At 35.4% G+C, this 16,608-nt stretch overlaps 1 protein-coding gene and 1 pseudogene across 1 annotated transcript; both read left to right on the top strand.

Moving 5' to 3' along the window:
- The first annotated feature begins 1,849 nt into the window (after positions 1-1,849).
- On the top strand, positions 1,850-3,177 carry LOC117243598 (annotated as a pseudogene).
- Positions 3,178-8,168: 4,991 nt separating this feature from the next.
- LOC117243570 (glucose dehydrogenase [FAD, quinone]-like) lies at positions 8,169-10,514 on the top strand. Its single transcript, XM_033511174.1, has 2 exons — positions 8,169-8,336; positions 8,955-10,514. Exons 1-2 carry the CDS (start codon positions 8,174-8,176, stop codon positions 10,445-10,447), a joined length of 1,656 nt encoding a protein of 551 aa, XP_033367065.1. The 5' UTR covers positions 8,169-8,173; the 3' UTR covers positions 10,448-10,514.
- Positions 10,515-16,608: the final 6,094 nt, after the last annotated feature.

Below are 16,608 nucleotides of genomic sequence, written 5' to 3'. Positions count from 1 at the left end.
AAAAAAAAGAAAAGAAATGTCGCGAGAGCCAAGGCGCTGTCGGGTCTATCAATGTGTCCTGGGTCTTTTCAAGTTCATAGTTTCGTAGAAAAGACCTACGTGACCCTGGCCACGAGCGTCTGCGGAACACGTGTGCGGTGAGCCTAGCAAAAGACAAAAGAGATGCTACATCGGCCAGAATGCGAGTTGAGAAGCGCAGTGTGAGTTGAGAGGTCACAGAGTGTGAATCGAGAAGTCAGAAAGTGCGAGTGGAGAAGCGGGATAGTATGATAATAAGACGTACGACGATATTGTAATCGGTCCTTTTGTTATTGAGTATCGCTTATTAAACTACACTAAACTCTAAATAAAACATCATTACTTGTCCTTACTCTAAGATCCATACGTTACTACAATTGTATAATCATTATAGAGATTGGATATACAGTATAGTGAAGTACAGTTTGAAAAAGTGAAAAATACTATATTTACTATAAGCATTTCTAGTTTAACTAGAAAGAATAGAAATATGTGTTAGACGTACATAACACCATATATCTCGTGCACATATACGTGTAAAATAAAAATGTACACTAAACAATAAAGGATATATTTCCGCGTACATACATTTACAGTATACCATATCCAAACGCAATTCGAACTTCAGGTGAGATAAATAAAAGAAATTCACAGTCACTATCGGAGCCGAAAGCCAAGGTTCCTCTGTATTCTACTTATTTTATTTACATTTATTTAGCAAAAATCAGAAAAGTAAATAAAATCACGGAGCCGTTGTCGTTGTACTTTCACTCCATTTTTCTAGCTGTTATCAAATTTTCATTTCAGTTATTAGGAGGTAGAGAACTACGAATTTCCAACTGTCATTTTTTCAACACTAATTTTATTCCAATTTCTCAAAAGATATGAGGTTCTTTCATGAAATTTCAGGAAAACTATTATCACCTTTTAAGGGATGTAGGAATGCTTTTTTACACTGAATATGCGTAATTTACGATGTTGCAAAGTAATTTCTCAAAATACCTCGTTCACGTGATTATCAGCAAAATAGCACTCGTCGCTTTGTGTTCCACTATATCGTTGCACAATCTTACGTTTAACGTTTTGTAGATATTACAAGATATATATATTTTTATTTTTGAAATAAATTTTCTTGTAGTTACAACCTTTTATCAAGGACAAATTTAAGGTAGAAATAATTTCGAAAAAATAATAAACTGAATAAAACCGTGACGCTTATGTGTAATGAATCGTCAAAAGCGACCAAGAGATTTCAAAATATTTTTCGTAAATATGCACATTAATTTAATGACATGTCAGCATCACCCAAATGTGTTCATTAATAATTCTCTATTACTTCGTCTTATCTTGCGAATAAGATTATTGTGAATGTATCATAACATAATATTACACACTGACAAAGGAAATAGGAGAAGTACAAAGTGGATATCGGAGCATTTCGGAGGGATGAAAACAGCACCAACTGTACCGGTGCTTTTGATGTTTTTATGCGTATCGTTTTCTATCATCATCATCATGTATGTATCACGTATTCTATTGTGTCCTACTCTTCGACGAGTGTTCCTTCCAAATTACTGTCACCAGTTTACAACCTATTAGTCGTGGTGGGTTGTTCTTTTTTCATTACGTCGTTAGAAAATTCCATTTTTTGATCAATTGATACGAGAATTTTTCAACTTACACGTCTCAATATTTTACCAATGCAAATTTCATATAACGGCTCTATCTTATGTATAGCATATTAATGACGTTGTGCGTCGTTTCTATATGTTAACGACTATATTTTAACATCTTGTTTTCTTCATATTTTTATTTCTTTGTTTTCTTCAATATGTATTTTAGGTTTGTTTTGTAATCATATTTAGAATTCATCGAGAATTTCATTTCGTAATCTCGACTAACTGTCTCCCTTTCTCGATATTTCGAAACAAAACTACATACTCCTGCCTTAAAAATACTTATAACTTTTAATTATTTTCAGTCGTCTCAACTACATTCTATTTAAAATGTATCGTCAATTTGCACGATTACAGGAGCCCTTATGGCGAATTGCTTGTTCAAAATAGAAGATTGGGACGTACTCCTCCTGGAAGCAGATGGCGATGGAAGTGCTACATATGACATTTTTTTACCGGACAGTGTGTAGTCTGAAATCGATTGGAAATACAGGGTGGAATCTAATGAACTGCAATTCGTTAGAGACAGAGATACATAGCGCGTTCGTGCCAACAAAGAGATCGTTTCCGCGGGACTTATCGGTAGTTCACAGTTGCGGATGATATTGGGAATAGGACCTAGAGAACACTTCTCCGAACACTGTATACCAGTGATTCAGGATTTAAGAGTGGGCCATAATCGTCAGGACCATATAAGTGCGGAGAAGAGGTTACGTTCTTGCTGCATGAAGAAATTGCACTCGTAAAGAGTAGGTTGTATAATATTAGCATCGTAATAGAATACGTCATACTCGGAGAGGGTCCTTGGACCAACGTAGGAAATATCTAAGGAATAGCTTTTATCAATAAAAAATACGCGAATGCCTTCGACGATTTCCCAGACATACAACTGTACTATTATTCATCGAAGCAGATCTTGGACAACATTAGAGAGATTCGTGGATTGACCAGAGAATTCTACGACGCCGTATATGGAGAGCTACACGACAAAGTCCTGTGGAACGCGAATCATACGCTTGTAAGACTGAAAAGCAGAAATGTTATCAAGTTTTGAAGTAAAAATCCTTTCGATTATCTATTGATTTATCCGAATGGTTTCAAGGAGCCAGAAGATATGGCGACATTGATCGAAGGAGTTAAGTTTGTGCTCGAGATGAGTAAAACTGCTTCATGCAAACGTTACGGGAGCAAAATGAATCCGAAACCATTTTCTTGCTCCAAGCACATTCTGATGTATACCGATCCATACTGGAGGGACATGATCAAACTTTATCTCTCGACTATATTTCAGTCCGTGTAAACTAGCAACATGGGGCCTAAGTGGGACTCAGAAGCCGTGGTAGGTCCTTGGCTTCGAGTTTGCGGAATTACTTGATTTCGAGTTCTGGGCTGTTCGATTATGCCCTACATAGTCAATGCCAATGCCAATGCGCCGACTCACATAGCCGCTAAGAGTGGATCGGATGTGATAAAAGAAGTATAGTTGTAGGAACGGGACTCAAATCAATAGCTGTCTTTGTAAATTAATTTTATGGGATTGTTACTTTTGAATGTAAAATAAATTTTCATGGCGTATTACGAATAGCAGAGCCGCTGTCACAACATTTTCATGTTTGATAAAATTAGACGATCAAACAAAGTTAACATAAGTGAAGTTTGGTTGTAATTATACAAATTTGCCTTTTTACATTAGTAATGTTATACTCTTTCCGTTCGCTTGTTTAGAGTAAACAAAACGAAGTGCTCTATCGCATACCCGGCCTCGCTTCAACGTCTCCTCATGTTGCAGAAAGTTTTTAAGATATTTTCTCCAGGACAATCGCTCAAAAAGGTATAGCGTGCGCAGGCGTAAGAGGGCACATGTCAGCATATGTGAGAGAGAAAGAAACTGTTTGAAAAAACTGAACGCGCCAGCCCTACCCTTTTTGTAGACACCTATCGCAGTGCTATGACAGTGCAAACTCATGCTTGACATTCATTCTGAATTTAACCTAATTAGATAGTTTATATTTCTTTATCAGAAATATAGTAGCACGATGCCTTGCCGCGTTTTGATGTCAAATTCCTAACACAGTTTTACATCAGATATTAGCATTTTGAATAAGACCTAGACGAATTTTAGCTATAACAAATGAACAGGTCGTCTTGGCAACGCATTAACACGACGCCAAAATTTGACGAGATTCCTGAGAAATTCATATTCTCAGAGAAATCCGTTAAAATAGTTAGAAGAATATGAGAGGTAGGGGAATTTGAGGTATCACATTTATATTCCTGCATTTTTTCCAGTCTTTGTCTCAACTCTTCGAACGAGACATCCTCATATAATGGCGATTGAACTTCACTTATGGTAGCTTCGTTTGATCCTATAATTATATTTCTTCCGCCTCCTTCTCGGCGTTATGAATGTGATTGATGGATGAATTTAGTGATGGAGCAATTCTAAATGAGTACCTTCATTTAGCTATGTTGGTATTTCTCCCGAGAAGCAATCAACTTCGGTGACGAATCCGACAATCTGAGGCTAATTTTACTGCTAAGCGTTCTTTGGAGCTTGCAACCCAGTCTGACTGGAGTATTTTCTTAATAATTTCTCTCTTTCTCCCTTTCGAATAACATTCAAAACCAATATTTACCTATTTTGTTTCCATACAGTTCTAACCTCCGGACGTCCAGTCACATGTTAATTGTCATCTTTTATGTCTGTAGATGCCCTCTGCTTCTGAATCCTTGGGTAACATTAGGAGATTTCAGGATTCAACATTGAGCCCCTGTCTAACATACAACATCCTTTACTATAATCAGGAAAAAAATTCCTACCCAGGCATTAGGCGCCTTGAGCGTCTACATGAACATAAGAAGAAAATCTTGTCTTCATGGTGTACAGACGCTGTGATAGCGTCCGTGTATTCCCTTGTCTTAGATGGACACAGAAAGAAATATAAACTACTTATTCTACAAAATCTGGCAAAGGACTGTGAATTTTCTGCTCATTCTACAGTTTCTATAGTTATACATAATACGACTTTCCTTACTAATGCAGCTGGTGTAGTCATCTGTTTTACGGAATGAGCTCACGAGTATACGAATAATGAATATATAAGTAATTGGCTAACCTTGCTTCTTACAATTTATTTTAGGACCACGAAATAAATAGTTGATTATTACAGTAGACAAACACGAATTATTGTTCTTAAATTACGGGTTCAGTTATACGTGCATTTGATATATGGTACTATTGTGACATCCCGAAATACTCGATAAGCCTAGATAAGATTAACAATAGTTCGAAATGATTAGACCCTGAAAAGTTAGCAATATCTGAGCTATGTATTTCTAAACTTCTATGAGTAACACAAATATTATTAATCTGCATTCGTTACAAAATTGCTTTAACTTTACCTTATTAACCGAATTACCTTATTTACCTTATAAACCTTATTAGCGAGGTTCCACGCTTCGTAGAATTTATATTCAATTGGTGAAGGTACGAGGTGCGTACAAAAAGGTTTCCACCTTGTCTCACTCGGTCGACTAAGAAGATGTTGGTTTTCGAAATAGGATATTTTGATCGAGAACTAATCTGGAGACTGGGGCGAGCAGCGTGACTCCTACATTTCCGCCAACATACAGAACGGAATGTGGTTAGTTTTGCCAGGAATTGTCTTGCAATATATTGTCTCGTGGAGTATTGTCTTGCGATAGCGAATCTGGAGATCTGTTAAACTGAAAAAACCCGCGGATATCGATGACTTTCGAATTTGTTGTCGAGAGCATAATTCTGAACAACTTTCTTCTGTACATATAAGTTTCAGTCGGTCATAGTTTCCGAAATTTGCTAAAAACTATCAATACCGCCACAGTGAACTTTGTCCATAATTGTGCTTCCGTAACAGCCTACGCAATAGTATCGGTTACCGTATCCCTGGTAGCAGGCGAATATAGTGAGTCATCGAAACCAAGCTCTTGTCTCTTGATTATGGCACATTCCAATGTAAACGAGATTTGGGCAACCTATAGTAAAATCTGTACACAACTACATATGCGATACTGTTACAAATGTCTGTTATGTAAATTTATGTATTATAAACATTCATGTAAAGAAGGACACACGTAACCATTTTCGAAGATTCCGAAATGTGTTTTTGTGTTGTTATGTTGGAGATATTCACAAAAAATGTTCAATTACATTAGGATTCCATTACCTCTCATTCTAGCACGCAGATGGCCAAATTTTTGTATAGACCACCCAAACTGAAATCAATGATACTATTCATGTTTAATGTAATTATGCGAAAAAGACACATTCATGGGTCTCAATTCAATTGAACTTCAACTTAAAAACACACCATGAATGTTTTTCATTAGGTCACATGTGCAAACAGGCAAATAAAATGTAGTGCAACTTCGCACATATTTATAGATTTACTGAAAATTGATTTAGGTGATCAGTACCGGTCTCACACTACGTTAGCCCAGTCCTTACATAATTCACATTCACTTTTATCTCTGCGTAGTCAAAAATGACTATCTCCCTCCTCAATGTCATATGCAAAATAACATATGCAAGGTGCAATACTAAAGTAGTTTGATCACTATTCGAACTCGCACGTTGATTATTTTTATTCCTATCTGCATTGTTAAAAGTATATTTTAGTCATTGATATTCCTTCAAATAGGGTGCGCTCTTTTCCACCACCCTATAAGTCTATTTGAGTGTTAATAGTGCAAATGATTTGTCGTAGTTTGCTAAGTAATTTTTTTGAAAATTGGTCTGTAGATACAACGAAATAATTGTAATTCCATAGATACATGTTTACAAAGATGCCATAAGTATTCAAACCTTGAGAAAAATTTCTCATACCTCGATTATATAATTATGTCGTTTTTCCTATCGGCCAATAATTGCTCAGCATCCAATACATAAGCGATCGCCAACCAGAAGCATTCGTCGCCCTGCATTGCGTAGTATCGGAACTCTATCCTACGTTTGGTGTTTAATTTACGTATGTATTGCACAAAGTTCTGTATTTTCGCTAATATTTCGCCATCTCATTACCTCTGATCTACTTTTTAAGAAATAATATCTACATCTATGCTGTAAGTTTATTGTCGTCTTATTCATTTATCGACCATGTATGTCAGTGACACCGCAATTTCAAATAACTTTTAATTCTCTTATCATCTGCACACACAAAAAATGTGATTATTCAGAGATGGGTAAACCTCAAAAAATTTCTCTCATAATTATAACCACCGCATTAAAAATCAAGTAAAGTGCAACAGTCGATGTAGCGATCTATCCATCAAAGATTATTTCATGATACCTTCTTTAGTCTAGCACAATATACAAACCGCCGCTTTTTCTATTTTACGTGCACGACATCGAAAATAGTTGCCTTTCTCATCAGCGAGTTAAGTATAACTTGCTACATTTAAGCCTACTTCAATGATCAGGTATCATCACATATAGATTTAAATGAAGTATTTTGCGAATATAGTGAAATAAAAGGCTGTGCAGCATCGCAGCGGTTGCAGGTATATGAAAAAGGTTCTTCAGAATGTTAACCTCATCAACACGTTTCACTGGCAATTAAAATCGTTGCGATACACTCATTAAAAAAATAAATATTAGTTTCGCTAGATCCTATTCGAGAAAAGTAACTTTAAGAATGAAAGAACCAAAGCCCCTTAAGGCCCGAAAGAAAAGATGATAGCAATATATATTTAGTAATAATTCTCTTCTACTTATATCGCTAATAAGATGTGTGTTAAGGTATCGAACATTAATGTTACAGATTGATAAATGAATTCGGAGGAATGTAAAATGGATGTCAATCGCATCATTCTCGAAGGGATGAAAACGCATTCGGTGCTATCGATACTCTTAGGCATGTCGCTGTATGCCGTCTATTCGATTGTTCCATACTCCTCATACAATATTTCTACCAAATCATTACTGCCGACTTACGATTTCATAATCGTAGGCGGTGGTTCGGCAGGTACGTCTTATCACGATGCCGATACAAAGTTCCGTTAAAAATCTGCTAAAAGTGTAACTAAAACAGCGGCAGCTGCGTATGTGCGCGCAAGGAAGAAAGCATTGTTACTTGTATGATAGCGTAACACCAAAAATGTTACGTACTTCCCATATATCGATTTTTTCCAAATTTCATTTTCCGACTCTATCTATTTATCGTAGGTATTAGTGATCATATACGCTATTTATATACATTAATGAAGAAATTTTAATATCTTATTCCATTCATATAAGTATGCTGTGAGATCATTATGCAAACATATTGTGAATTTACCGCGAAGTATTATTTCTAATTTCGACAATTTTACTCCCAATCTCGATGTGTTGATGTAAAACTACAAATTCCTGATTTGAAAATATTTGTAACGTTTAAGAAAAAATTTTCTTAGGCTTGTTTTATTAAAATACTCTGTGAATTTACACCATTACAGGAACCGTTATGGCGAATCGTTTGTCCGAGGTAGAAGATTGGGACGTACTCCTGCTGGAAGCAGGTGCCGATGGAAGTGCTACGTATGATGTTCCTACTCTTGCCGCCAATTTGCAACGATCTAAAATCGATTGGAATTACACGACGGAACCGAATGAAAATTACTGTCTCGGTAAATAATATTGAATAATACCTAACTATAATAATGATAGGTACATAATTACAATAATAATACCAGACACTCTAATCATTCAAGACCAACGCACTATTTTTTCCATTGAAAAAAAAGGAATTTGAGAAAAGACAGATAAAATATTATCATGCTTAGAAGAGAATGTAAAGTACTACCTATGGCAATGAGAATAAATGAAGCGAGTAAATATTAAGTAAAGCATTCTAAAATCTGTGCGCATCATAATCTTGCAATTAGCACTAAAAAGACGTGAAAATATCGGACTAAAATTATGTTTCTAATGCAATAAACAGATATTTCAGGCGCAATTAATACTGAACAAAGTTTACATTAATATATAATTATATAGATCTATTTATTTTAAGTAATGACACTTGATTTGTATATAGAACTTTATACTTTATTTATATATACCGATTTATACATAGAACAGTCAGATATATTTGCACAGTTCTAGTGTTAACATAAATCGAAAAATGAATCTATCGTCCATTCCAAAGAGAAGTTAATGTGAATCAGTGACCTTCTAAAATCAATATTTCATTACGAATTACTCGCGATGCTTTCAAAGTTCTTTACTGTAAATTATGTCAACAGCGATGGAAGGCGGTCAGTGCCGCTGGCCACGTGGCAAAGTACTCGGGGGCAGCAGTGGCATAAATTACATGCTTTACGTCCGTGGTGCCAAAAAGGACTACGACATCTGGGAACAGCAAGGCAATCCAGGATGGTCGTATCAGGATGTGCTGCCTTATTTCCTAAAATCTGAAGACAATCGAAATCACAGCTACGCCAAAACACCGTATCATTCAACCGGCGGGTACTTAACCGTCGAAGAACCACAATGGCACACTCCTCTGGCCGCTGCGTTCATTCAAGCCGGCAAAGAAATGGGTTACGAGAATCGAGATATTAACGGAGAACGGCATACTGGCTTTATGATTCCTCAAGGCACCATCAAAGATGGTAGCCGCTGCTCCACGGCGAAAGCCTTCTTGCGGCCAGCCAGGATACGCAAAAATTTACACGTCGCTATGAAAGCACATGTTACCAAAATTTTAATAGATCCGTCAACGAAAAGAGCTTACGGCGTAGAGTTCGTTAGAGACGGGGAAACGTTGCGCGTACATGCCAACAAAGAAGTGATCGTTTCCGGAGGAGCTGTCAATAGCCCCCAGCTGTTGATGTTGTCAGGAATAGGACCTAAAGAACACTTATCGGAACACGGTATACCAGTGATTCAGGACTTAGAAGTGGGCCACAATCTTCAAGACCATATAAGTGCGGGGGGCATTATATTCTTAGTGAATGAAGAAGTTTCAATCGTACAGAACAGACTGATTAATATTAGCTATGCCCTAGAGTACGCTATATCCGGAGACGGTCCTTTGACAACCTTAGGATTTAATGAAGTACTAGGTTTTATTAATACTAAATATGCGAATACCTCCGACGATTTTCCAGACATACAAATGCATATTTGGTCAACGGGGGACTATTCCGAGAGCACTAGAAAGATTTTTGGATTGACGAGAGAATTCTATGATGTCGTATATAGAGATGTTCACAATAAGGACGGGTGGAGTGTGTATCCTACCCTTTTAAGACCTAAAAGTAGAGGAATTATCAAGCTTCGGAGCAACAATCCTTTCGATCACCCATTGATTTATCCAAATTATTTCAAGGAGCCAGAAGACATGGCCACATTGATCGAAGGAGTTAAATTTGTACTCGAGATGAGTAAAACTGCTTCGCTTAGACGTTACGGGAGCAAACTGAATCCGAATCCATTTCCTGACTGCAAGCATATCCCATTGTATAGCGACCCGTACTGGGAGTGCATGATCAGATCTTTCCCCTTAACTATATCACACCCCGTGGGTACTTGTAAGATGGGGCCAAATTCGGACCCAAAAGCGGTGGTTGATCCTTGGCTTCGAGTTTATGGAATTACTGGACTTCGAGTCATAGACAGTTCGATTATGCCAAATTTGATCAGTGGCAATACCAATGCGCCGACTATCATGATTGCAGAGAAGGGTTCCGATATGGTCAAAGAGGATTGGTTGAAGAAACAGGGTTTGGATTGATTGTTACTTTTGTAAATTTATTTTAAGCGACTGCTAGTAGTATATCATTACGTAATAAAGACGTGCGGTTTTGAACTGAAAATAAATTTTCATTATTTGTCACGTATGGAGGAGCGCGATTCAAGATACAGTCTTGTTGTATAAAATTGGAGGATCAAACGAAGTTAACATTAGTGAAGTTCGATTGTAATTATATGAAGAAACCTCCTTCGAATATATAACCTAATACTCCATCTGTCCTCTAGATATCATGAAGTTTAAAGTAATACGATCTTGTGTACTTTGTTATGATAACAAAATAGTTTCGTACATGTATAATTTGCCTTTATATCGTAATGTATCATGCGAACGTAAGTTAACTTTGATATAGTCGCACCTCCCAACGAGACGAGGCAGTAAACGTGAGCAAAATGTGATTGATACAGTTGCAACTATTGGCTGCCGATTAGTGACACTCGAGAAATTAACATTTTGAATAATTTTGTTATACATGTAATTGTTGGCCTGAAACTATTGTTCCTAATGAAAGAAGCTATTGATACCACTACAGTAAATTTTGCCTATTATCGGCAAACTTACAATAAATTATACTTTTTTCAACATTTTTTATGTAGAAAGTCAAAAGGAACGTAGACTTCAACATCTTTGTTACTTTTGCAAATACAAACAAATATATGAGGAAAAGTTTCTAAAAAATACTTAAAAATGGCATACTTTCATCGTCGCATCATTGTGGCTAGTAGAAAATGGATTTCAAACACATAGATTGACGTTTATCTTGAAATGAGCTTGAGGAGAAAAATTAGTAATTTGTAGCGAAGTAAGAAGTTGAACGTCTTCATATTTCTGCCCCAAATTTGTATTATTTTGCAAGAAATGTTCTATACGATCTATCATTACTTTGAAACATTCCAAATGTTCCGAATAAGTATCACGAACTACGTAAGTTTTACAGAACCCATAAAAATAAGGAATTCCACTGTACTTACGTATTGTCGAACAGAATCGTACCGTGAATTGTAAGTAAAACACACGTTGCTATGTCTTGTTCACATTGTTCCCATGTGATGTTATTGTTATTGCTACTGCAACGAAGTAGCTGTGATTCGGTGTAGCTACATACGGTGTAGCCAATGTGAAAAAAGCCTGCTCTGAACTTATCACATTTTTGATTCTTCATTACACATGGCACTGATTATAATATACAGGGCGTCCCGCAGCATCGGAAAATGGTTTCAGCGGTGAATTTTGCGCATGAAAACAATAAACAGTGCTCATATGAACACCCTATTTGACCTGATTTTCGAGTTTTAGCGAGTTCTATGTTGAAGTAACTTTATCGCAAGATGGAAGTAGTTGAACTAATTTCACCTACCTATTTGCGAATAGAATTCGGTATTCTCATAAACAATATCTGGACAAAGAGAGGGCAAGAAGAACAACAATAAAACGTCTGTAATCTCGTGTTCAAATGCAAAGAGTTTATTATGAACACTTCTTAAGAAGGCATGTAGATAGAATTTGTTAACTTATTGTAAATTTTTATTTAAAAATTTAATTTACTGTAACTCGAGAACGAAGAAAAATAGGGCACGTGTTTGCAAGAAAGTTTTTTATCGTTTTCATGTGCAGAATCCACAGCTGCACCGGTTCCCTGATGCTACGTGATACTCTGTACAAATAAGGAATACAATTGTATAATCATTATACAGATTGATTATACAGTATAATGAACATCTTGAAAATGTGGAATATATAACATTCATTATAAGCTTTCCTAGTTTAAGTAGAAAGATTAGAAATATATTGTAGAGATACATAAAACCATATTTGGTTAATAAAGGATATATTCTCATGTACAAACATTTACAGTATACCATACCCAAACGTAGTTCGAACTTCGGCTGACATAGATAAAAATAATTCACACTCAGTATCGGATCCAAGTGCCCAGTTTGCTCTGTATTCTATTCTTATTTTAATTGTCCTTCGATCAGTGTCGCCATATCTTCCGGTTCATCGAAATGGTTTGGATAAATCAATGGATAATCGAAAGAATTGTTGTTCCGAAGCTTAATAACACCTCTGCTCTTAGGTCTTAAAAGGATAGGGAATACGGTCTACACCTCCTTATCCTGAAGTTCTGCATATACATACGGGATCATAGAATTCTCTGGTCAACGCAAAAATCTTTCTACTGGCGTCGAAGATGACATCCGATGAGGTAAAATGTAGTTGTATGTCTGGGCAGTCGTCGAAGGCATTCGCATATTTGGTATCGATAAAAGCTACTCCTGCAATAAAGGTGGTCAAAGGACCGTATCCAGATGGCGTATTCTAATGTTATGCAGCCTGTTCTGTACGATTGCAACTTCTTCATTGACCAATAACGTAAGGCTCCCCGCACTTGTAGGTTCTTCAAGATTATGGCCTACTCTTAAATCCTGAATTGTTGGTTGCTAAAAAATGGATTCGGATTCATTTTGCTGAATCTTGTTGCTAAATACTAAAAATGAAACAGTTTTATTCATCTCGAATACAAACATTTTACCATTATTAACAAAAAATATTATAATAGAAAATTTCACGGTATCCACCTACTTTATAATTTATAGTTTACCTTATAATTGAGCTAAACGAAATTAGACGTAAGTAGCATTATATTTTGTGCGAGAAATTAACAGAAAAATATCAATTTCTATTATAATTTTTGAATAGATAGACATTTTGAAATACAGTTTATGTAGTTTAATTTACCACCAAAAAAACAAGCAATTTTTTGCATACAACGTTTTCTTCTGCTACACAGAGTTATATTGAGAAAAAAATTGAGAAAAATGCATTTTTCACCTCCAACTTCAGGGGCAGTTTCATCCTCTAAACGTAGATGATCGCCGATAATAAAAATACAGGTCAGATATTTTTTCGAGAACTATATTCCGTATAAATTTCATCAAAATCGTTTTGGAAATCTCCTTTGCTAGTGTTATTTATGCAAAAAGGCCCGTTAGGTCAGATCAAATTCATCCCTATAGCTCTATTGAGTAAACTAATATGATGTTCTATAAAATTACACTTAAAGTACCTGTTAAAGGCTAAGGCTAAGGAAAGATACGATTGATGCAATAAATAATGCATATTTTCATATTAAAAAAAAATGGTGCCATTCATTTCTTTTCCGTAACATTTTTTTCTAATATTAGCCAAGAAGAAGATATGGCTTGCTACAATTACGTGAATTACCCTATGTACCAAGATAATACGATACTGGATAACGAAGAAAAAAGAATTATAAGATATACCAAAAGGAATCCTCTTTATCTTACTCAAATACATCGACCTACTTATTTCGATCGTTTGAAAGATTAGATAAATCAAAGATAAATTTGTAACATTTCTATAAAACAAAGCATCAGAGTATCTTTATTTTATTTATTTTCTTCTGTTATTTTTAAAATTAATCTTAAATTATCTATTTGTTTTAGCATTAGTTTCCTTATTTTCAAAGAATCGACGAAGTTATTGACGAATGAAAACAAGTATTAAGCTCCTATCATCCAGCTCGATTCATCAACTTGAAGACTGTGAGAAAAAGACTAAGCTTCGTCATCTTCAGTTGTCTCAGTGTACCACCGATCTAGCAACCTTTAACTTTTATCACTGGTATAAAGCCTTTCCTTCCTGTTCGTGGTTTCCTTTCTTTCTTGTTTCTGTATTTCTCTAGATCTCCGTTCTCGTTTTACTTTTATTTTATCTTTAAACGTCACCATTAATACTACGGCCTTATCTCGTTCTTTCCCATTGTTTTTCCTCTTATCCCAATACTGTCATTCGGATATTTTTGTTTCATTCCATTTCATTTTCCTGCTACTTAATTTTCCTTTTATTTATTTTTTTTATGTTTCCCTTATTTATTTTTTTTTTTATAATTCCCTTATCTCAATTTTGTTCTAACACGTTTTCGAAAGTCGTTCTCCGCTTATTATTTCAACATATTCGTTGAAATTCATCTCAAGTGATTCCAGAAGGGAATCTCGTAATAAATCACTACGCATTTTGTTTCCCTTGTCTTGATTAGTTTCATTGTAATTTAAGAAGAAAACGAGATCTTCGAGCCACATAATATACAGAAACGTAACAAGTTCCGTCGCGATTAGAAGCTTCGTGGTTGATCCAACGTTGTTAACGCGATCTGCGTTATCTTGTTTCTATCAATTACTCCTCCTGCAATTAGTCACGTCGTCTTCAAAGAGTCAAATATTTTTGCTGCGTGTTTTAAGAAAATGTTACAAAATGACAAATTATAGGAAATATTCTTAACACATTCGCAGCCGGCAACTTGGTTCTACGTCATGTCAAAACCTGCGGCTAGTTGCTGTTAACACGGTTCTACCATATCTTGTTTCATATTCACAATGAGTTACGCGCACCTTGCAATGACTAGTACTTTACTATTTGTTGTTACATGCTTCTCTAAATTATTAATGCTATAATATCGCAGTCATAAGCCGCATAAGGTGCATTACATAGCAGTTTGGAAACTGTTGGATGGCCTGGCAAACAGATCTCTACAAAGTTATTTTATATCACACCATGATATGACACAGCAAAATTTTGCATATTCGCTGGCAATCTAACAGCGAAATTCTGCGACGCTTCAGTTATGGACTCTTGGAAATTGTAAACGACGAACAACTAAGACTCCCGTGTCAGACTCATCGGCTGCGAATGTGTTAAAATGTCCCTTTTTCTTTTTTACAACTAAAAGAATTATGTTTGAAATAGATAAAGAGAACTACGGAAATATATAAAACTATTATAAATATTTCTTTCTAGCTCTTTTATTTCAAATATTTATTCAATAATAATATCGTTACCTTGATGGAGTCTGGTAGATTTTTTCTGTATTTTAAGCTTTCAGTTTACATTTACATTCCCGTTCGCCATTTTATTTTTCCTTGCATCAACGTAAATTCATGTCTGCATGTAGCAGTTTCGACATAAATCGATGCCGGCGGATTTTCTGATGGCGTCATTCTCTGATCGCATCGTAAGTGGAATTTATTACACTAGTTGTAAGATATATAAATACCTATCCATCTTGATGAATTAATGGATCCTTTATCATTAGTCCGAAGAAACGTTTAAAACAATATCCAGCGTGTTACGTTAAATTGTAATTCTTAGAACGATATATTACATCATATACATATACACATATACATACATATGCATATATACATTTCATTTTATAAGGAAATAATACAAGCACAATGTTTTTTGTTTTATGTTGGAAACGTTGAAACGTTTTATCGATCCTAAAAATTAAAGAGGGCTATGTAAATTTTTATATAACGTATATATGTATACCTGTGCGAAGTATATAAACAGAAAACTACTATGATTACCGTTTCAAGAATCTTGGGGTTACGATAAATCTATATGAAAATTCTCAAGCGCATATTTCTTTTAAGCTCAAAGTCACCTGCTCTTATATGTATAACCTGTATTCTTGCTTTCCATATTTTCCACGCCGCAAAAGCTGCTTGTTTCTTCTCTGATCATATCAACGCTTGTTTGCATAAAGCAACGTTGTTTACTGTTTTTATTTAAACACCCGAGATTCAGCATGTTTTCGACAGAAGTCCATAATGTTTGTTTCAGCTTTCAGAATACATAAATTTCAGTATGCGTATAATCCAACTGATTAAACATGCACACGAATTTCATATTTCTCCCACGTTACTCAATTTTTGATGTCCATTACGCCACACCATCTATCATTACACACTCTCTAATGCCTGATTCTGGTCTTCAGTTTCAGCGAAACAGATAACTATTAGCAGTGTTTTTCAACAGCTAACTATTAATTCGTTATTTCAGGCTTAAAAAAGTCTATATTCTATAGTAGCTGTTCTAAAATTTCGTCGTTTCAGTTCTAGAATATATGAATTTTTTGAATCCAATTACCAGAATCGTTCGGTTTGAAACATTATCTTTTCTGTATATTTTCTCATAAGATGTTTATCTTATTGTTAATAGCTTATTCTATAACAAAAAATCACTAGCTTTGTTGAATTTCACCAATGCATTGAATCGTTTTAACGTTTACAAGATCGTTTCTAAATTCTAGATTTATAGTTCTTTCAATTTCTGTGGTA

The sequence above is a fragment of the Bombus vosnesenskii genome, unplaced genomic scaffold (assembly GCF_011952255.1).
Source record: "Bombus vosnesenskii isolate JDL3184/JDL3185 unplaced genomic scaffold, Bvos_JDL3184-5_v1.1 scf7180000013266, whole genome shotgun sequence".
NCBI lineage: Eukaryota > Metazoa > Arthropoda > Insecta > Hymenoptera > Apidae > Bombus > Bombus vosnesenskii.
The sequence above is the reverse complement of the archived record's forward strand: the minus strand, read 5'-3'. Positions and strand labels throughout refer to the sequence as shown.